This window comes from Neoarius graeffei, chromosome 10 (assembly GCF_027579695.1).
Source record: "Neoarius graeffei isolate fNeoGra1 chromosome 10, fNeoGra1.pri, whole genome shotgun sequence".
NCBI classification, from domain to species: Eukaryota; Metazoa; Chordata; class Actinopteri; order Siluriformes; family Ariidae; genus Neoarius; species Neoarius graeffei.
In genome coordinates, this window is record NC_083578.1 from 78,912,280 (window position 1) to 78,936,089 (window position 23,810).

Sequence of the window (23,810 nt, forward strand, 5' to 3'; positions counted from 1 at the left end):
AGAGATGGGGTACACCTTGGGCAGGCTGACAAGAGCCCCCAGAGGAAGCCCATGCAGGCGCAGGGAGAACATGCAGACTCCACGCAGAAATGCCCCAGTTGGCTGCGAGGCTTGAACCCAAAATCGTCTTGCTGTGAGGCAACAGTGATGACCACTGCGCCACTGTGCCACCTGTGAATATGTTATTATCATACAGATTTTCTTAAAACAGCTATGATATGGATCAGTCTAAAGTCCCTTGCACACCAAGTCTGAATTTTCAGGCAAAATATTCACACGAAATCATGTGGGTCATTAAATACATGTTCTTATTAGTCTGTACACACCATGAACAAAATTCAGTTGCAACATTTCACATGGGAAAATGATTACTTGAACGACCAAATGAGGGTTCCACTGGGTTCCACAGATGTCACACAACAGAACGACAAGCAGACAAGCCATCAGATTTAATTCAATTCAATTTCATTTTATTTAAAGTGCAGAATCACCATGCAGCATGGTCTCAATACACTTTACAAAATAAAACAAAACAGAATAAAACATATGGCCAGCAAGTAAAAATAAAAATTGATTTTAAAAAATCAATGTAGAAAATATAGCAATAAAGACAACATTAAAGATCATGTAAGGGGACCTTCTGAATGTAAGTCAAATAAATGGATGAAAATTTAAACAAAAACAACAATATAAAGATTAAAAAATAAAGGATAATTAAAATCAAGGAAAATAAATAGATGTATGAAAATGAAAATAAAACTACGGAGCCCCTAAAGGGACATGGAATGAAAAAAAAATCAAAGTAAAAAAAAACTATGTACTTTTGCGAGATCTCGCAAAACTTTTTGCGAGATCTCGCAAAAGTTAAGCTGATGTACTTCCGGGTCAGCCTGATTTATTTCCGCTGGCTGGTCAGATTGTAAACAATAATGGAGAGCGTTCACCCGTGGGAGACCTGCATGGAGTTTTATTTTGAGATTGGCCTCAAATATAAAGACATAAAATCAGTACTTGCCGATAAACACGGCTTTCATATTAGTGAGAGACATCTGAAGTGACTCCTAAAACAGCCATATTAAGAGCATTAGAGAAGTTTAGACCTGCTTGAGTTCGAGGGTGGACTGTCGCAAATGGAACAAATGTGGGTTTTAAGTCTTGATTTAGAAATATCCACTGAGCATGCTTCTCTTACACATAATGGAAGGCCAATCCAGAAATAGGGTGCATAGTAGATAAATGTTCTGTGACCAACTGATTTTTTCTTAAAGCTAGATGGCCTTTCGATTTCATAAAATCGGTGAAATTTAGTTACCTCTGAAATTTGGTCATTGTGATAGTTGTTTATTTCTGTAGTATCTAAAAAAAACCTGTTGCCATTCTGTGGCTGGGAACTTATTTAATTTGAGGGGATTCCCGGGCAAATAATGTGCATGAAATCGCTTGCTTTGCACAGTCAAGCAGACAGAGGAAGTCCGGTGTGCATATGTGCAGGTTTACCACCTTCTTCTTTTGGGTTTTACAGCAGCTGGCATCCACAATGTTGCATTACTGCCATTTACAGGTTTACCTTTGACTGTGCACTGACAGTTACATCATTCTGTCGCTAAACGAACAACTGATCACACCAAGGTGCTCGATGACCACCGATATTTATTAGTTTGGTCCTGTGTTTCCTTTTCTACATAACATAACATTTTTTCTTCTCACTTTCCGTTACTGTAGTCGGTCTTTCACGTTTCATTCACCTCCTCCATTTTCCTCTCCTTTTTCAAATTGGTATCCTACAATGCCTTGCACGAATGGGGAAAGCCCACCATGTGATGCATGACATAGTATTTTGAATTGGGTCATGGTGAAGCAAGAAAAATTAGCGAAGAATTTAGGGCCATGTGGCCCTAAATTCATTAATTGTTCTATTTTTTAAAAAAAACTAATAAAATTGGAAGTCTGTGATTCGAATTCAGTAGCTTTTGTTCCATGAAACAAAAATAATTGGGTGACAGGGAAAATTATTTTTCATGACTTCAACTTGAAAAAAGGCAGTCTATCTTTAACTGGTTGAATGAGCAGTAGACTAGCATGAAGAGAGTGAAGAGGGAATACTGGTGTATATGGTGTAATTGGCTCAGCAAGGGAAGGTCTTTGCAAGTCCTTGAAAAACCTTATGAATTAAAAGAAGAACCTTAAAATCTCGAGCTTGTATTAGTAACCAGTGAAGAGAGGTTGGATGGGTGTTATATGATTGTTTTCATTCTTGTCAGGATTCTAGCTAGAGCATTCTGGAAAAACTGAAGACTTCTAGGAGCACAACAAAGAAAACCAGAGAAAATAACATTAATATAATCAAGTCTGGAGGATGCAAATGCATGTATTAATGTTTCAGCATCACACAAAGATAGAATAGATCAGATTTCACCAATAGTACTAAGATGAAAAAAAAATGCTATCTTGATCATAGCCTTGATATGGGAGAAACTGTGATCTCTGTGACTTTCCCTGTGGCATGGGTGTTGGTGCCAGATGGACTGGTTTGAGTATTTCGGAAACTGCTGATCGCCTGGGGTTTTCAAACACATGTGCTGTCCCTCTGATGTGCTCGTTCCTTATCCTGTCCAACCTTGTCACTCCCATCACAAACCTTAACATCCTCAACTCCGCCACCTCCAACTTTGCCTCCTGTCTCTTCGTTAAGGGTACGGTCTCCAATCCATACATCACCACCCTAATTTGAGTAAAACTGAAAAATGTGTAATCTAAGTTATATTATTAACCTTACTTTCACGTTATAAGTTAAACAGATGTTGTATTAAACTTTGTCTTGTCAACATTTTGGAAATTGTTTGTGTTCATTGAAACAGCAGTGAGGTGCGCAGTTGGAACTGAATGGTTCAAGGTGAAGGTGGGACTCCATCAAGGATCTGCTTTGAGTCCTTTTTTGTTTGCCATAGTGATTGATAGCTTGACGGACGAAGTGAGGCAAGAGTCACCATGGAACATGATGTTTTCAGATGATATTGTGATATGTGGTGAAAGTAGAAAGGAGGTTGAGTTGGGTTTGGAGAGATTTCGGGAGTCATTTGTGATAGGAAAGTCCCAGCAAGAGTGAAAAGTAAGATGTATAAGACAGTAGTGAGACCAGCTGTGATGTATGGATTGGAGACCGTACCCTTAACAAAGAGACAGGAGGCAAAGTTGGAGGTGGCGGAGTTGAGGATGTTAAGGTTTGCGATGGGAGGTTGGACAGGATAAGGAACAAGCACATCAGAGAGACAGCACATGTGGAGAGCTTGGGAATTAAGCTAAGAGAGATGAGACTGAGATGGTATGGGCACATCCTGAGAAGAGATGCAGAGCATGTTGGAAGGAGAATGTTGAGGATGGAGCTGCCAGGCAAACGAAAACGAGGAAGACCAAAGAGGAGATACAACCCCCCATTCCAAAAAAGTTGGGACAAAGTACAAATTGTAAATAAAAACGGAATGCAATGATGTGGAAGTTTCAAAATTCCATATTTTATTCAGAATAGAACATAGATGACATATCAAATGTTTAAACTGAGAAAATGTATCATTTAAAGAGAAAAATTAGGTGATTTTTAAATTTCATGACAACAACACCTCAAAAAAGTTGGAACAAGGCCATGTTTACCACTGTGAGACATCCCCTCTTCTCTTTACAACAGTCTGTAAACGTCTGGGGACTGAGGAGACAAGTTGCTCAAGTTTAGGGATAGGAATGTTAACTCATTCTTGTCTAATGTAGGATTCTAGTTGCTCAACTGTCTTAGGGCTTTTTTGTCGTATCTTCCGCTATATGATGCGCCAAATGTTTTCTATGGGTGAAAGATCTGGACTGCAGGCTGGCCAGTTCAGTACCCGGACCCTTCTTCTACGCAGCCATGATGCTGTAATTGATGCAGTATGTGGTTTGGCATTGTCATGTTGGAAAATGCAAGGTCTTCCCTGAAAGAGACGTTGTCTGGATGGGAGCATATGTTGCTCTAGAACCTACCTTTCAGCATTGATGGTGTCTTTCCAGATGTGTAAGCTGCCCATGCCACACGCACTAATGCAACCCCATACCATCAGAGATGCAGGCTTCTGAACTGAGCGCTGATAACAACTTGGGTCGTCCTTCTCCTCTTTAGTCCGAATGACACTGTGTCCCTGATTTCCATAAAGAACTTCAAATTTTGATTTGTCTGACCACAGAACAGTTTTCCATTTTGCCACAGTCCATTTTAAATGAGCCTTGGCCCAGAGAAGACGTCTGCGCTTCTGGATCATGTTTAGATACGGCTTCTTCTTTGAACTATAGAGTTTTAGCTGGCAACGGCGGATGGCACGGTGAATTGTGTTCACAGATAATGTTCTCTGGAAATATTCCTGAGCCCATTTTGTGATTTCCAATACAGAAGCATGCCTGTATGTGATGCAGTGCCGTCTAAGGGCCCGAAGATCACAGGCACCCAGTATGGTTTTCCTTACGCACAGAGATTCTTCCAGATTCTCTGAATCTTTTGATGATATTATGCACTGTAGATGATGATATGTTCAAACTCTTTGCAATTTTACACTGTCGAACTCCTTTCTGATATTGCTCCACTATTTGTCAGCGCAGAATTAGGGGGATCGGTGATCCTCTTCCCATCTTTACTTCCGAGAGCCGCTGCCACTCCAAGATGCTCTTTTTATAGCCAGTCATGTTAATGACCTATTGCCAATTGACCTAACGAGTTGCAATTTGGTCCTCCAGCTGTTCCTTTTTTGTACCTTTAACTTCTCCAGCCTCTTACTGGCCCTGTCCCAACTTTTTTGAGATGTGTTGCTGTCATGAAATTTCAAAATGTCTCACTTTCGACATTTGATATGTTGTCTATGTTCTATTGTGAATACAATATCAATTGTCCCAACTTTTTTTTTGGAATCATAAAGGGGGTGTACTCATTTACTCTGAGCACTGTACACTCACTCTTTGAGTCGGTTGTGTGCTCTAGGGCGACCACTAGCGACAGCAAACCGAAACAGCAAGTTTGAATGCGACACAAAATGGAGGCTGTTTAACTTTCTGTTTCTTTTTCGATTCTCGACTGGTCTGAGATGAGTGCCTGTTCAACCAGAAGCGCTTAGCATGACAGCAACCGACCCCATTTCGAGCATATCAAGCGTGTATATGAATTCCACTGATTAATACAGTGTAAAGCGCACTTAAGCCAAATAGTGACAGTTTGCTTGGAAGCAGCTAATTTTCTAGTTACGCCCTAAGCTGAGAGGGTTTAGCAGTAAGCTAGCTGTGCTAGCTTCACTTCCTGGTTATACAACAGTATCCTTGAAAGCTGAGACGAAACCAGTTTTCAGCCGAGCTAGAAAAAAAAAAAAAAGAAAGAAACCTAGCTACTGCAGGTAGCTTTGAGTGGGATAACTGAAATCTTTTTGGTTTGTTCTTGGAAGCCAAATAAGTGTATATTTCCATGAAAAGTAGTGAAGCAATGAGACTAAAATCTAAGTGATCTTGTATCAGGAGGAACGCAGAAACGCCAGCCAATGCCTCGCCTTCATGGAGAATGACACTACTATATCGAAAGAAGGTGAACGTCTTCCTCTTTTTCTCCTCATAAGACAAAAGTACTTGGTCGTTAAGGTTAATATAGATAATATATACACTCTTTAGCTATTCGTGTTGGTGTGTTGTGGCTACAAAGCAAGTAATTGTTTTTAAAAAAAAAATCGATGTAACCCGACTATGTTTAGCAAGCTAACTGGCTAAACTTGCGTCTGCGTGTTTTTATATAGGCTATTACAGCTGTTTTAACACTCAGGATGGATTTCTAACCGAAAAGTGATTATAATTCAGGGTTTAGGAGCGAGATGAAATGATTCTGAAGTCAATTTATGCCTTTTAAGTATTAATAACTGCATTAACGGTTCTAAATACGTGGCTTGGCTTTGATAAGAAGGACTATGCTTTTCAGACACACATGGTGCCTCTGTCTTTATGTGAAGCCATGCACTGACTGCTAATAAAACTCTGAGGATTTCTAGTCTTCTTTTTTTTCTTTTTCCGCAAAACTGCTGCATTTGTGTTTTTTAAAACAAAATGAAACCCCATATAGTGGTGTGCAAAAGTTTGTGGTCAAAATTGCTGTTACTGTGAACAGTTAAGCAAGTTGAAGATGAAATGCTCTCCAAAAGGCATGAAGTTAAAGATGACTCATTCCGTTCATATTTTAAGCAAAAACTATTTTTTATTTTCATATTTTTCTTTGGGTGGCACGGTGGTGTAGTGGTGTCGCCTCACAACAAGAAGGTCCGGGTTCGAGCCCCGTGGCCGGCGAGGGCCTTTCTGTGTGGAGTTTGCATGTTCTCCGCGTGGGTTTCCTCCAGGTGCTCCGGTTTCTCCCACAGTCCAAAGACATGCAGGTTAGGTTAACTGGTGACTCTAAATTGACCGTAGGTGTGAATGGTTGTCTGTGTCTATGTGTCAGCCCTGCGATGACCTGGCGACTTGTCCAGGGTGTACCCCGCCTTTCACCCGTAGTCAGCTGGGATAGGCTCCAGCTTGCCTGCGACCCTATAGAACAGGATAAAGCGGCTACAGATAATGAGAAGATATTTTTCTTTTGGTCTTTCGTCTGCATTGCTCCCTGTCTTCTGCATCCTTCTCTACCACACCTGCCACTTTCATGTCCTCTCTCACCACATCCATACTGTATATCTCCTCTTTGGCCTTCTTCGTTTTCGTTTGCCAGGCAGCTCCATCCTCAACATTCTCCTTCCAACATGTTCTGCATCTCTTCTCAGGATGTGCCCATATCATCTCATCTCATTATCTCTAGCCGCTTTATCCTGTTCTACAGGGTTGCAGGCAAGCTGGAGCCTATCCCAGCCGACTACGGGCGAAAGGCGAAATACACCCTGGACAAGTCGCCAGGTCATCACAGGGCTGACACATAGGTTATGTTTACATTAGACCGTATCTGTCTCGTTTTCTTCGCGGATGCACTGTCCGTTTACATTAAACCACCTGGAAACGGGAATCCGCCAGCGTCCACGTATTCAATCTAGATCGTATCTGGTCCGGTGCTGTGTAAACATTGAGATACGCGAATACGCTGTGCTGAGCTCTAGCTGGCGTCCTCATTGGACAACGTCACTGTGACATCCACCTTCCTGATTCGCTGGCGTTGGTCATGTGACGCAACCGCTGAAAAACGGCGCGGACTTCCGCCTTGTATCACCTTTCATTAAAGAGTATAAAAGTATGAAAATACTGCAAATACTCATGCAAATACTGCCCATTGTGTAGTTATGATTGTCTTTAGGCTTGCCATCCTTCCACTTGCAAGTGGTAAGTGATATGCGCTGGGATCACACACACAGCGGCTCAGTCCCGAAAACACTGCTAGTGTGCTTCACTCGCGCGCTCTGTGAGCTGCGCAGGGCCGGAGTGCGCACCCTCCAGAGGGCACTCGCTGTTCAGGGCGGAGTGATTTGGAGCGCAGGATGCCTGCGGAGCCGAGCGTATCCGCGTATTGGTATTGTTGGGTGCACGCGAATCGTGTATTGGTGTTGCTGTGTGCACACTAATCGTTTTAAAAACGTTAATCTGATGATCCGCTGATACGGTCTAATGTAAACATGGGCATAGACACAGACAACCATTCTCACCGATGGTCAATTTAGAGTCACCAGTTAACCTAACCTGCATGTCTTTGGACTGTGGGGGGGAAACCGGAGCACCCGGAGGAAACCCACGCGGACACGGGGAGAACATGCAAACTCCGCACAGAAAGGCCCTCGTCGGCCACGGGGCTCCAATCCGGACATTCTTGCTGTGAGGCGTCGGCACTAACCACTACACCACCGTGCCACCCCCCAGTCTCATCTCTCTTAGCTTAATTCCTAAGTTCTCCGCATGTGCTGTCCCTCCGATGTGCTCGTTCCTTATCCTGTCCAATATATTTTCTAAATGACAAAAAAGGAAAACGGCCCGAAGCAAAAAAAAAGTTTAGGCACCCTGCATGGTTAGTACCCAGTAACAACACCTTTGGCAGATATGTTTAGGTCAGGGGACTGTGAGGGTCCGGGCAAAACCTTCAGCTTGCACCTCTTGAGGTATTCCATTGTAGATTTTGAGGTGTGTTTTGGATCATCATCTTATTGTAGGACCCATCCTCTTTTTAACTTCAACTTTTTTTACACACGGTGTGATGTTTGCTTCCAGAATTTGCTGGTATTTATTCGAATCCATGCTGCCCTCAACCAATGAAATGTGCCCTGTGCCGCTGGCTGCAACACAACCCCAAAGCATGATCGATCCACACCCATGCTACAGAGTTGGAGACGTGTTCTTTTCCTGGAATTTGGCACCCTTTTTTCTCCAAACATACCTTTGCACAATGTGGCCAAAAAGTTCTGTTTTGATTTCATCAGTCCACAGGACTTGTTTCCAAAATGCATCAGGTTTATTTAGATGTTCATTTGCAAACTTCAGACGCTGAATTTTGTGGCTAGGACGCAGGAAAGGTTTTCTTCTGATGACTCTCCCATGAAGGTCATATTTGTTCAGGTGTCGCTGCATAGTAGAACAGCGCACCACCACTCCAGGGTCTGCTAAATCTTTCTGAAGGTCTTTTGCAGCCAAACAGGGGTTTTTATTTGCCTTTCTAGCAATCCAACGAGCAGTTCTTTCAGAAAGTTTTCTTCATCTTCCAGACCTCACCTTGATCTCCACTGTTTCTGTTAACTGCCATTTCTTAATAACATTACAATCTGAGGAAACAGCTACCTGAAAACACTTTGCTACGTTCTTGTAGCCTTCTCCTGCTTTGTGACCACCAATTATTGTATTATTCAGAATGCGAGGGAGTTGCGTAGAGGAGCCCATGGCTGTTGATTTTAGGGACAAGTTTGAGGAGTCAGAGAATTTATACAGCTTTGAAATCTGCATCATCTAACCTTTCCTAACGAAGAATTTGAACAAGCCACAGCTCAATAAGCTAATTAAGGTCTGGAACCTTGGTAAAAGTTAGCTGAGAACTCAAATGTATCGGGATGCCCAAACTTTCGCATGGTGTTCCTTTTCTTTTTTCACTCTCCAATTGTACAAAAAAATAATACACACATCTTGCAGAAACAGCTGAAAAATGTGTTGTCTTTACCTTTATGCTTTTTGGTGATCAGTTCGTCTTCTGCTCACTTAACTATTCACGGTAACAGACGTTTTCAGTAAGGGTGCCCAAACTTTTGCATGCCACTGTACTTCTCATATATTACCTAGTATTGGTGCAGAACGTTTTGTTCTGCCAGCATGAGAATGGTATTTGATACCATAGAACTGAATCCACAAATTTATAAGCAAACGTTTTAACCAGGATAAAAATTTCCACATCGCAGAAATTTGTCAGTCCATGAGGTATACTGACATTAAATACATTTCTGTTCAATAGTTGCTCCTAATACCAGGATCAAACTCCGTATACACTATTTTTGTCCTTTCACAATGGTTACCGTGTCAGTTTGTACTACAAATTCTTCTTGTTTCTGGATGGGAAACCTGCAGCACAAGAAGTTTGACCCTGACCAATGATTGTTCATGTCCTTGTGTGTCATTGGACAGGACGACACTTTGTCTTTGATTGTTACACGACAGTACAAGGCCCGTTTGTCCATCCTGACGTTCACATTCAAGCCTGACGCTGGAAATTTATCAGCCATGACAAAATTTGTCAAAATGTACTACGTACTACTACTTACCAGTAGTAGTATAGGAGGCAAAAGTACGATTAAACAGTTTAATGCGTAGGATGTTCAGGTTACAGGCGTTAAAATGTCAATACAGCCTACAGTGGTGCTTGAAAGTTTGTGAACCCTTTAGAATTTTCTATATTTCTGCATAAATATGACCGAAAACAACATCAGATTTTCACACAAGTCCTAAAAGTAGATAAAGAGAACCCAGTTAAACAAATGAGACAAAAATATTATACTTGGTCATTTATTTATTGAGGTAAATGATCCCATATTACATATCTGTCAGTGGCAAAAGTATGTGAAACTTTGCTTTCAGTATCTGGTGTGACCCCCTTGTGCAGCAATAACTGCAACTAAACGTTTCTGGTAACTGTTGATCAGTCCTGCAAACATAATGCTTCTCATTTAAACCAAAAAGTTCTATTTTGGTCTCATCCGTCCACAAAACATTTTTCCAATAGCCTTCTGGCTTGTCCATGTGATCTTTAGCAAACTGCAGATGAGCAGCATTGTTCTTTTTGGAGAGCAGTGGCTTTCTCCTTGCAACCCTGCCATGCACACCATTGTTGTTCAGTGTTCTCCTGATGGTGGACTCATGACCATTAACTTTAGCCAATATGAGAGAGGCCTTCAGTTGCTTAGAAGTTACCCTGGGGTCCTTTGTGACCTCGCCAACTATTGCACACCTTGCTCTTGGAGTGATCTTTGTTGGTCGACCACTCTTGGGGAGGGTAACAATGGCCTTGAATTTCTTCCATTTGTACACAATCTGTCTGACTGTGGATTGGTGGAGTCCAAACTCTTGAGAAATGGTTTTGTAACCTTTTCCAGCCAATGAGCATCAACAACGCTTTTTCTGAGGTCCTCAGAAATCTCCTTTGTTCGTGCCATGATACACTTCCACAAACATGTGTTGTGAAGATCAGACTTTGATAGATCCCTGTTCTTTAATAAAACAGGGTGCCCACTCACACCTGATTGTCATCCCATTGATTTGAAAACACCTGACGCTAATTTCACCTTCAAATTAACTGCTAATCCTAGAGGTTCACATACTTTTGCCACTCACAGATATGTAATATTGGATCATTTTCCTCAATAAATAAATGACCAAGTATAATATTTTTGTCGCATTTGTTTAACTGGGTTCTCTTTATCTACTTTTAGGACTTGTGTGAAAATCTGATTATGTTTTAGGTCATATTTATGCAAAAAATATAGAAAATTCCAAAGGGTTCACAAACTTTCAAGCACCATTGTATGTTAAATATATAAATATTGTGAAAACTTTAGTACACAAAGATATTAAGAGCACTCTTCACCTACTAATGGTAGGTCAGAAGTAAATAGTTGTATCAAATCAGAAAAAGTTGGGATGGAAAGCAGTGATTTCTAAATTTATTTTGACTTGTTTCATTGCAAACAATATGAGCCCAAGATATTTCATGTTTTGTCTGGTCAACTTCATTTCCTTTTTTAATATACGTCCATTACTCTGTTTCAGGCCTGCAACATGTTGCAAAAAAAGTAGCGACTGGGGCAGCTTAGGGCTAGTAATGAGGTAAAACAATTAATGATGTGATTTGAACGTGATGTCAGCAGGTGATTGTAATCATGATTTGGTACAAAATCAGTGTCCAAGGAAGGCCTAGTCTTTGAGGAGCAAGTATGTGCAGAGGATCTCCAGTTTGTCAACCGGCGCATGAGAAAATTCTTTAAATAATTAAAAAAAAAATGTTCGTCACAGAAAGATAGGAACGAATATGGATATTTCGCCTTCTACAGTGCATGATATCTTGAAACAATTCAAGGAATCTGGAGGAATTTCAGTGCGGAAAAGGGCAAGGGCCCAAGCCTAAGCTGAATGCCCGTGCTGTCCAGTCCCTCAGACGGCACTGCATCAAAAACAGTCATTCATCTACAGCTGAAATAACCACATGGGCTCAGGATTACTTTGGTAAACCTTTGGCAAGCACCTCCAATACAGAGTTACAAATGCCAATTCAAACTTTACTGTGCAAAAAGGAAGCGTTATGTTAGATGTGTTGTCGACCTCTCTGGGCTCGGAGGCATCTGGGATGGACCATCGCACAGTGGAAAGGTGTACTGTGGTCAGACGAATTCCAGGTCATTTTTGTAAGAAATGGATGCTGTGTGCTCCAGGCCAAAGACGAAAAGGACCATCCAGACTGTTACCAGCAACCATGGTATAGGGTCGTCACTTCTGTGACGGCAACATTAATGCAGAAAAGTACATTGTGATTTTTGGCGCAACATATGCTGCCTTCAAGATGACAACTTTTCCAGAGATATTTCAACAAGACAGTAAAAAACCACATTCTGCACACATTACAAAGGCATAGCTGTGGAGGAAGAGGGTGCCTGTCCCTTCTGTCCCCAATAGAGAACGTGTGGTGAACTTTGAAAGGAAAAATACAACAACAACCCTGTACTGTTGCACACCTTAAGACCTGTTCGCAGAAAGAACGGGACAGAGTAACACCTGAGACGCTTCCTCGCTTGGTGTCTTCAGTCCCTAAACATCTTTTAAGTGTTGTGAGAAGGAATGGCAACATTACAAAGTGGTAAATGTTTTCCTTCCCCAACTTTTTTTGAATGTGTTGCGAGAATGAAAATTGAAATGTGTTTCTTTTGAAAAAACAATATAATTCATGAGGTAAAACATCAAATAATGTGCTCCTGTGTTGTTTTGAGTGCAATACAAGTCAAAGATTATCTACAAATTATTGTTTTTAGTTTTAATTTCAATTTCAACATACTGTCCCAACTTTTTTTTTTCTGATTTGGAGTTATAGTTTTGTGGATATTCAATATAAAACATCACGCAAAATGTCCTATAACCTCTGAATTAAAACATATAAACTATAATAATTTACATTACTGAAACATAGCTATTTACAACCTTATTGTTTTTTGTTTGTTTTGGGGCTTTGTAGTTCAAAATAGTTAATTGCCCAGCTGTATTTTAGTGCATTAACGTTGAAATAAAATAAACTATAAATTGACAGTAAAATCGAGTTGGTATTATAACCTGAAGCATCATTTAAGTTTCCTCTGCATTTGCAGGTCTTCTTGAGCCAGTGCTTCCTGGCTCAGTAACCTTTGAAAGCAGTATTTTAGCTCCTCTTCGTAACAACTATTTGTATGAGAAGTCCAAAGAGTCTTTTACCTACAATTCAGCACAGTTGATCCATAATGTAGCGCTACAAAAAAGAGTAAGTAGACTTTTTGTTGTTGTTGTTGTTATCTGTGATTTTTAGTTACACGGTTTTCCAGAACTTATCCAGACTGATATTTATTTATTTTTTTTGGTCTGACAGTATGCAGTTTTTCGTGCTGAAAAACTTCAAAATGGGTACTCTGAAGAGGAACTTGAGGAGTCATTCGGCTTCTTGTTGCTTGATGACAAGTCCAGGGTACATGCATGCAACACCAAGCATCATCATGGATCTGTATGTAAAACCCAGTTATTAAGTGATCGAATTTCCTGACCACCTGTTCCACTTTATTTAAAGGCAAATAAACTTGCGGACACAGGCCTAATTGTTGGGCAAGGGATGTGCACCACTCTTGGAGATGATTCAAAGGGTAACTATCATTACTGCTATGGTAGATTTATCAGCTTTATCCAAAAGTAGCCCAAAGCCAAGAACCATGCTTAAACAACATTGAAGGTGCTGTAGTAACTTTTTTTTTTTTAAAATACCAAACAAAGATACTCAGAGGCTCAACAAACACACTGCTGTTTAACGTGAATAATTGTTCTCCAGTACATTGAGAGCCTTTTCACAACAACAGCATAGAAATTGAAATCAGGAGTTTGAGAAAAATTGGTTTCAGTTTCTACTGTACCAGGACTGCTTTATGGTACATTTAAACAAATTCAGTAGGTTATATTTTATAGACTGTGTCATATATATTGGAACTACATAAGTATACAAACAATTCCGACCACTAAAAATACAGCATATGAAACACAGGAGCTCCATTACATAAACTTTACTGACAACCTGAAAATCCACCAGCTCGTAGCCTATAAATCATTGAGGCATTGGACCTTTTAAAATGAAGTATATTCATGGAATTAATACACAAAAATAAAGCTGGAAATGTGTTCTTACCATGCAGTGTGTAGTGATCAGACAGTCATCCAGTTTTGAAAGTGAAAGTATGAAAGTATATGTTTATATGCACAAGAAAATGAGAAATAGAAACAGAAAGTGTTAGTGGGATCAGCTCAAAGGGCAGTCCATCTTACATAAGTCAGATGTGAAAATGAAAAGTACAAAATATGTAGAGATACTTCATGGATATTAAAAATGACTTGTTCATACTTGTTTCAGACACGTTTCCAATAATCAATAAGACGTTGGCAGTAGAAATATGCCTAGTTCCTCTTTTTTTCCTCTCTTTTTTTTTTTCTTTTTTTCCCTTTTGCATGAGTTGAATCAGCTGTGCATGACTTGAATGAGCTGAATCAACTTGCTGTGTTTGTGTATGCCAAAGGCTACTCGTTTTCCCTTTGGTTGGATTGGGTGAGGATGGGAAACACTGCTCAGGCTTGTCTGTTAAAATACATCATAATTTTCCCTGAAAGCCTTTCTAAGAAAGGATTGGGGCTGGTCCTGAATGACTGATTAAACTTATTGGTCAAAGTTCACCAGTAAATATGCTGTGCTTTCTCATTAGCGCTCACGCTCTCTCTTTCTTGTACACTTTCTCACTGTACTCCCTGCCACTCCTTTTTTTTTTTCCCCCTTTTGAACATGGATGAGGTCATCTACACATTTTTTCTTCCCTTCAGTACACTACAACATAGTGTTAGTATAATCTAGTGTTGGTATAATTGGTCCAGATCAGTTATTTCCTCAAGAAAGCAACTGGAGTTCCCTTTCCTTTTTATAAATCATCAGGTATCTTCCCTGTTGGGTATAGAACACGCTAAATCAGAACGCATGTAAAAATGCCGCGCTATGTCAGTGGAATGCATTGTAGCAATAGGAAATGTTAATGTTTGCCATGTAGATTGTACACATTTTTCTTAAAGGAGGATTGATGTGTGCTGTGTAGCCTGTGTCTCAGTTTTTCTTGCTGAACTCGGGTTTTGGCTCACCCATGGGCGCTAATATCCTTGAAACTGGTTTTTCCTGAATGTTGTTTCCAGTTTCATGTGGACACAACGTGCTGGAGCTTGAGCAGACAAAACGACTAGGCTTTTAGTCAAAAGTATCCAGCCAGGTCCATAAGTATTTGGACAGTGCCATGATTTTTGTGATTTTTACCTCTGTATACCACCACAATGGATTTGAAATAAATCACATCTTGACTGCTTTTGTAGATTTTCAGCTTTCATTTAGGATTTAACAAATATTGCATTAACCATTTGGGAATTACAGCTATTTTTTTTCATAGTTCCTCCATTTTTTTTTTCTTTACAGGCTCAAAAGTAATCGGACAGTTGACTGATAAGCCGTTTCATGGCCAGGTGTGGCCTATTTGCATGTTACTTCATGACAAGTGAAGGAGACAGAATGTCTGGAGTTGATTCCAAGTTTTCACTTTGCATTTGGCAGCTGTTTATGGGCACTCTTTTTTTATATGGGCTTCTTCACACTCTCCTGGAGTACTGGGGATGCATAGAAATGAGGGTTAATGTTCCAATATTTATACATACTAGTGCATCTCAAAAAATTAGAATACCATGAAAAAGTTCCCTTTTTTTTTCATAATTTAATTCAAAAAGGTAAACTTTCATATATTCTATATTCATTACATGTAAAGTGAAATATTTAAAGCCTTTTTTGTTTTAATTTTGATGATTATGGCTTATAGCTCATGAAAATCAGAAATCCAGTATCTCAAATTATTAGAATATTCCCTAAGATCAATCAAAAAAAGGATTTACAATACAGAAATGTCCAACTTTTGAAAAGTATATTCATTTATACACTCAATACTTGGTTGGGGCTCCTTTACCATGAATTACTGTATCAGTGCGGTGTGGCATGGAGGTGATCAGTCTGTGGCACTGCTGAGGTGTTCTTGAAGCCCAGGTTGCTTTGATGGTGGCCTTCAGCATATCTGTATTTTTGGGTCGGGTGTTTCTCATCTTCCTCTTGACAATACCCCATAGATTCTCTATGGGGTTCAGGTCAGGCAAGTTGGCTGGCCAATCAAACACAGTAATATCATGGTCAGCAAACCATTTGGTAGTAGTTTTGGCACTGTGGGTAGGTGCTAAGTCCTGCTGGAAAAGGAAATCAGCATCCCCAAAAAACTCGTCAGCAGATGGAAGCATGAAGTGCTCTAAAATCTCCTGGTAGATGGCTGTGTTGACTTTGGACTTGATAAAATACAGTGGACCAACACCAGCAGATGACATGGCACCCCAAATCATCACAGACTGTGGAAACTTCACACTGGGCTTCAAACACCTTGGATTCTGTGCCTCTCCACTCTTCCTCCAGACTCTAGAACCGTGATTTCCAAATTAAATGCAAAATGTACTTTCATCTGAAAAGAGGACTTTGGACCACTGAGCAACAGTCCATTTCTTTCACTCCTTAGTCCAGATAAGACACTTCTGACATTGTCTCTGGCTCAGGAGTAGCTTGATATTAGGAATGCGAAAGTTGTATCCCCTTTCTTGAAGATGTCTGTTTGTGATGGGTCTTGATACACTGACACCAGCCTCAGTCCACTCCTTGTGAAGCTCTCCCAAGTTCTTGAATCAACTTTTCTTGACAATCCTCTCAACACTGCGGCCATCCCTGTTGCTTGTGCACCTTTTTCAGCCACCCTTTTCAGTAATGACCTTTTGTGGCTTACCCCCCTTGTGGAGGGCATCAGTGATCATCATCTGGACAACAGTCAAGTCAGCAGTCTTCCCCATGATTGTGGTTGTGTGTACTGAACTAGACCGAGAGATACACTGTGTTCATACTGTTTTACTCAAACTCGAAATGAAATATTCTAATATTTTGAGACGGGTTTTTTTATGGTTTTGTACTGTATGCCATACTGATTAAAATTAAAATAGAAAAATGCTTGAAACGTTTTAGTTTATGTGTAATGAGTCTATAATATATAACATTTTCTCTTTCTTAAATAACTGATGGAAAATTTTGAACTTTTTCACAATATTCTAATTTTTTGAGATGCACTAGTATATTATGTAAAATGTTAAATATGAGTAAATAATACTATGCAGTACCTTTTTAAATAAAAAAATAACGAACAAAAAATATTTGTTTGTCTTGAAAATATACAGGTCAGTTAAATTTTGGACAAAATTGAGTTTCCCCACTTGAAAAGTCTTCAGCTTCCTAACTGAAATAATTTCCAAAGAAGGATATTTGTCATAAAACATATCTAGTGGGAAATTAGATAAGAATATGTACTTTAAATCAGGGCTTTGAACCAGAATTTTTTTCCTATTGGTTCGTTCCGAACAGAAACGGAATTTTAACGTTTCCGGTTTTGGGTTCCACCATTAAATAGACGTTCCCGAACCAGTTAGAACAAAAAAATTTCGTTCCCGAAACGGTTAATTACGTTCCCTGTCAGCTGTTTAACAAATGGCTATAAAATCATGTCTCTGTCTCATCCAGCTTAAGCCAAATGTAGGCTAATTCTATTACAACCTTCATTAAATAAGACAAGAAATAATTCAAAACAATTATTATTTCAAATGTTGGCGATTTGGATTCTCAGTATGTCTTCCCATCTACACAAACAGAAAAAGTGCCAAAAATGAAAGATAATTCGTTTAGTGTGTTACCAAAGGCTAGTCAGGCCCTATAGAGGGCTACCGCATGACGTCACCGCGCCGCGAGAGTTTGTTAGGCGCCATATTGGAAGACCAAGTACACATCTATGCAATTACATACATACATAAAACAAACTACACCTGAAATGTAGCCAGGGCCGGTTCTGCCCTAATCTGGACCCGGGTGCAACGTCGCGCACCCCCCCCCCCCCCCCCCCCCCCAAAAAAAAAACACAAAACAAAACACCAGTCTAAATCAGGACAACCATCACATAACTATAACTATAAACATTTTATATCAACTATTTTAACTAAATGGGCTATAATAAATAAGCCTGCAGGCAGCCATGGCGGGCTGCCTCAGAAAAGTAACCATTCAATGACAACTGAAAGCCTGCAGCCACAGCGGGCTGCCTCAGAAAAGTAACCATTTGTCCTACCTTAACTTGTTTTGCTTTTTCTGCCTCCTTTTTTGTATTTTCGACCCTCCGTTTATTTTCTTTCCTTTTCTGAAAACCCGATTTGTGTCCAGACATTTTGTTCTGCTACCAACGAACTAACTCGTCAGGTCTCGTCTCTCGAGCCCGCGATGATTCCCGTGGGAAGGGCAACAATTGATACATTTTTATAAACAGCCAATAGGGAGGTTGCAACGTTCAGGCTCTTCTTTGCTCAGAGACACTCAGTAATGCACTTACTCACTTATTATCACGTGGAGACGTGATAGTAGTCCACCTTCCCGCTCTCTCCATTCAGTCAGCGAACGTCACACAGGAAGTGAACCCCAGCGGGTCATAGAAACTTGCGCAGGAGAAGAATGACTTTTTTATTTGTAGGCTACGGAAACTTTGAGGAACGAAATAAAAACCGGTATTAACCGGTTACCGTTATTTTTAATAAGCGTTTCTGTTCCGGAACACAAAAAATAATAAAGTTTCTGGTTTCGTTTCTGTTCCATGTGAAATAGAAAAAGTTCCCGGTTTTCGTTTTCGTTCCTTGAACCGGTTCAAAGCCCTGCTTTAAATAAATCATGCTTTGGTGGCTGTATTCAGGGGTTTTTTTTCTGCACAGGGCAGATTTAAATACTCATGAGCAAGTGTCCGTCCAAAATATCCATTCTGACTTTTCTGTCCCTTGCTGTTTCAAGAAATACATCTTTATAAATCAGATCAACACTTTAATAAAAGTACATCTATGATTGCCACTTTAGAGCAAAACATATCTGAACTAGCGTCTGAAATATGGAGTAGAGAAGAATGTCAACATCTGTCCGTCCAAAAGTGTCCACTCCGAAATATAGGTTTGTGTCTTCAGTATGTTCACTCTGAACCTGAAAAGTTAAGAATAAATATCCATAAATAAATAAAAGTTGAATAAATATCCAGCTTTGTTTTTTTTTTTTCTTCTCCTTGGAAATCCAGCTAATATTGACAATGGTAATTTTCAGGGGTTTTTTTTAGTTTTTTTTTAATCATTTTAGACATGCATATTTTGGAAGACAATCTCCTAAGAAAATGAAGTTACAGCCAAAATGTAAAAGGTTCTGTAATCTTAAAGATGTGAGATTATAACTAATTACAAAAAACAGCCAATTTCAAACATTAATTTTTGACCTCATTGGGACTGATTGCTCCAGGAGGCTGTGAAAATGCCCATATGTGGTCCAAAGAGGTGCTGATGCAAGAGAATCAGACCATCATTAGGCTGAAAAAAAAAACACCTATTGGAGAGATAGCAGAAACTTTAGGATTGGCCAATTCAACAGTTTGGTACATTCTTTAAAAGAAGGAATGTGCAGGCAAGCTCAGTAACACCAAAGGACCTGGAAGACCATGGAAGGCAACTAAAGTGAATGACTGTAGAATTATTTCCTTGGTTAAGAAAATCCTCTTCACAAGTTCCAGCCAAGTTTAGAACACTCTCTCGAGGATGTAGGCCTATCATTGTCAAAGTCTACAATCTAGTGACGCCTTCATGAATGTAAATACAGAGTGCTTACCTCAAGATGCAAACTATTGGTATCACTGAAGGAAAGGAAGGCCAGATTAGACTTTGCTCAAAAGCCTGCACAATTCTGGAACAAGATTCTTTAGACAAATGAAACCAAGATTAACTTGTACCAGAATGATGGGAAGAGAAGTGTGTGGAGATGGAAAGGAAGAGCTCGTAATCCAAAGCATACCACATCATCTGTCAAACATGATGGATACGTGCATGTGTGGCTGCGAAGGGAACTGGGTTACTGGTGTTTATTGCTGATGTGACCTGCTGATAGAAGTAGCAGGATGTGGGACGTTCCACCGAATGGGTGCCATTTGTTTGTTGTACCACTCCCAAATTAAACTTAATTTGTTATATCTTTTCAACACTGATTATAACAACACACATATTTAACTATTCAAAATGTGTATTGGTCAACCTCAGGCTACGTTACAAGGTTTGGAAGTCAAAGATGACTGCATTTTTTTCAGTCCTGTTACCAAAACTCTGAAAGTAACAGGACTGAGTTTTTAGCCTAGGATTAGCTAATACATGGAATTAAGCCACATGGCGTCATCGCTAATAGCATGACCACACTTAGCACATTCTAGTGATTTACCAAAAATCTGTATTTTTAAAATAAACAAATATCATCTAAGAAATAATTTAAGTAACAGGACAGTATGTTGACATTGACCTTATCAAAGTTTTAAAAAATCATCAAATATACAGAAAAGTAAATGAGAGAACTAACTTTTGGTCTTCCCATGGCCTTCAGAAGACACAACTGACATAACTTCCTGTTGAGCATGTGATTTATGGAATGTTCCAAATTTGTCAAATGGGGTAATATGTTTGGGTAACAGGACTGAGTGAAAACCCAGGGACATGACTAAAATGTGTATTTTAACTAAGATATTGTGGATTTCTTATGAAAAAAAATATTTAAACCATAGATAGGATATGGAGTCACACAACAGTGCAAAAGAAATACTGTTTCTGAAGGATTTTAATCATAGTATTTCATAGTTAAGTATAAAGTTAGAGTGTGGGGACAGGTAACACATGCTATTTTTCAGTGTTTTAGGTAGTTTTTATTAATCATTACAATTATATATCTTTAAATTTGAAATCAGATCAATGTGCAGGACATTCTGCGTAATAAGGAAATGTATTTTAAAGTACATTTTTATGTGCATTTATACATATAATTTTCTAGGGACGGAAATGGCACTGATTCGGTGGAATGGCTCATGTATTCTGAAGTGTATAGAGCAAGATTTTCTGATCAGATTCAGTCAAATGCTGTAAAACTGATAGGCTGGCGCTTCACAGTACAGATGGATAATTACCCAAAACATACCACAAAAGCAACCCAAGAGCTGCTGAAGGCAAAGACCTGGAATGTTCTCAAATGGCTAACAGACTTCCAGACATTAGGAGGTCATTGACTGCAAAGGATTTGCGTCCATGTATTAAAAATGATGCTTATATTTATAATTCTTAATTTTGTCTAATTAATGTTGAGCCTCTGAAAATGGAGGGACTATATTGAAAAAAAAAAAAAAGACCAAAATGGTTTGTGTAGCTTGGGGTTTTTTTGTTTTTGTTTTGTTAAATCTCTTGAATTAATAGTGAAAGGCTACACTTCAATCATGTCTTCATTGCTTCATTTCAGATGCATTGGGGTGGTGTACAGAGATTAAAATTACGAAAATTGTGTCACTGTCTAAATACTTCGGGCCACGATATGCTTCCGCAGACACGGACATGCGCACATGAGTGTCTCCAAACTATACTTGATTTTCAGCTGTTGCGGACGCAACTCGGCACACAAACTAAATGCATGCGCACTGCCGCTACTGGATTACTGCATGCCCATGTGCAGTCAACATTGTGGACTTTGCTGATGGTGAAATGTGTGTCGTGCGCACTGTGCACGGACCGTGTCTGAGGAAGTATACTTGGGCCTGTATGGGCCTGACTGTAAATATGTACAGCATGTTGTGCTTAAAGCTGAGGACACATACTTTTATACGCCTGAGAACCTTGATTTTCAAAACGTTCTGTTCAAGTTATACAGTGGTTTAAACCTTGCGTAGAAGCCAAACAAAACCTGCCCTTCCTGTTCTCAGAAGACGTAAAGCAAAACGGAAAAACACAAGTAGATAGTATTTTTACATGCAGAGCTGGAGGACTGGTTTCACTGAATTTCAGTGTCTTTAATCTGTCTTTTGAAACAGGTGTGTATATCTCAAAGTACTCTGACTGCCTTGACCTAAAGCTCTGGTATGATGGCAAGACCGGCTACATTGTTCTGTTAAAGTTGACAAAGGTAAAAAGATAAAAAGCTGTAACATTTTTTTTTAAATAAGTAAAATGTCATCATATATACACACGCGCGCGCACACACACGGGGCTGCAAAAGTAGGTATACAGTAAGAATTATATACAAACAACGGCAGCAGGATGGGGTGCCACCGCACCTCGTACTCAATGTGCGTGCGCTACTTGACAAAGAATTTCCCAACAGGTGGATTGGACGTCGGGGAGCCATTGACTGGCCACCACGCTCGCCGGATCTCACCCCTATGGACTTCTTTTTCTGAGGATGTGTAAAAGATAGGGGTTTTGCATGCAAGCCACGTTCTGTCGATGCCATGATTCAGTTCATACAGGGAGCCTGCCAGGAAATTCAATTCAATGCCTTTATTGTCATCATATGTCAAGTACAACGAAATTATGCTGCTACTCCAACTTGGTACTCAATACCATCAATAAATAGTAAAATAATAAAATAAATAGAACAGTATAACAATGAAAAACAACATCTATACAGAATGCAATCAAGAATAAAAAGTACAACGTGAAGAGTTCATAAGTGAGAGGGTGGCTTAGGCAGTTGTCATTTCTGTTTGTTTAGGTATGTTATGGCATATGGGAAGAAACTGTTTATGAATCTAGTGGTTCTGGATTTGATGAACCTATAACGCCTGCCAGAGGGCAACAGTTCAAACAGATGGTGACCTGGGTGAGAATTGTCCTTAATGATAGTTCGTGCTCTGGAGAGAATACGGGAGTGTGCGATGTCTGACAGAGAGGGAAGGGGGCAGCCGATGATTTTCTCTGCTGTCTTTATGATTCTCTCCAGAGCTTTCTTATCGGCAGCAGAGCACCCCGCGAACCACACAGAGATGCAGCATGTCAAGATGCTTTCTATTGTCGACCTGTAGAAAGACACCAACAGCTTCTGACACAGATCGTTTTTCCTGAGTATTCTCAGGAAGTGAAGACGTTGTTGAGCTTTCTTTACAGTTGCCTGTGTGTTTGATGCTGATAAAGACCTTTGTGCCAGAGTGTGCATGGGTGTCCACACTCGACTAGTGGAGTGTGTGAATGCTGGGGGCAAACAGTTTGAACATTTGAGGGATTAAAATGTTTATTATTGATATGTTTGTATAATCAATAAAATAACGTTTTGTGCGAACATTTTGTTTTTCATTACCGTATACCTACTTTTGCAGCCCCGTGTGTGTGTGTAATATAAAGTTGTTTTTTTTAATAAAATGTAAAAAAAAAAAAAACTTTTGCTTTATCAACAGGGTCGTGTGAAGGAGGTGACGGAAAACTACACGCAAAACTTCACACCTCCAACTGCTGGGTATGACTGCCATGTATCTGAGCAGCTCAGAGCAGTGTGTGCAACCACCAGCTCCTTTCTAGCATTTGAAAGGACTCAGGTAACACTCGGCTCATTGTGTGTCCAATTCAGCTTTGACACACACACACACACACACACACACACCTTTTACCGGACCTCTAAATAGTAGAATCTAACTATTGTGTACACTAAATATCTCTGTACTCAGCATTCTCATTATTCGTGTGTGTATAGAGGATTCTCACATGCATAGATCACTGCCCACCACACCTATGAGCATTTAACCAAAGAACCACCTTCAAACACGCTTCGTACCTTACCCACCCACCCCACACACACGCACACCCCTAAACCTGTCTTACAAGTTATAAAATCTGAGTCTGCCATGAATGTATCCTCAACCACAGTTATTTTGAGGAGGTTATTAACAGAAAGCGGAATCAGAAAGGACAGTAAATTTAACACTGACAGTAAATTTGTAAGTGTGAGGTTTTGGTGTATCCATTTGCACTTGGTTATTTTTGCAGCTGGACAGGAACCAGTGGATTGAGCTGAAGTATTATCTTTGAATGGGAACGTAAAGCAAATAATTTAGTTATTGTACTGGCAATTTACAGACCTAAAGGCT

At 39.8% G+C, this 23,810-nt stretch overlaps 1 protein-coding gene across 5 annotated transcripts in view; it reads left to right on the forward strand.

Annotated features, from left to right (window-relative positions):
* Window positions 1-5,057: 5,057 nt before the first annotated feature.
* tasor2 (transcription activation suppressor family member 2) overlaps window positions 5,058-23,810 on the forward strand; it is a 60,602-nt gene continuing 41,849 nt past the window's right edge. For 2 of the 5 annotated variants that reach the window (XM_060932356.1, XM_060932360.1), the window contains exons 1-6: window positions 5,058-5,587; window positions 12,840-12,988; window positions 13,094-13,189; window positions 13,289-13,361; window positions 21,765-21,856; window positions 23,124-23,261. In XM_060932356.1, coding sequence (XP_060788339.1) covers window positions 5,557-5,587; window positions 12,840-12,988; window positions 13,094-13,189; window positions 13,289-13,361; window positions 21,765-21,856; window positions 23,124-23,261 — 579 coding nt within the window. In that variant the 5' untranslated portion in view covers window positions 5,058-5,556. Of the gene's footprint in view, window positions 5,588-11,256; window positions 12,338-12,839; window positions 12,989-13,093; window positions 13,226-13,288; window positions 13,362-21,764; window positions 21,857-23,123; window positions 23,262-23,810 lie in introns of those variants that run through there. The other 3 variants (XM_060932357.1, XM_060932358.1, XM_060932359.1) reach the window with 3 other exon arrangements.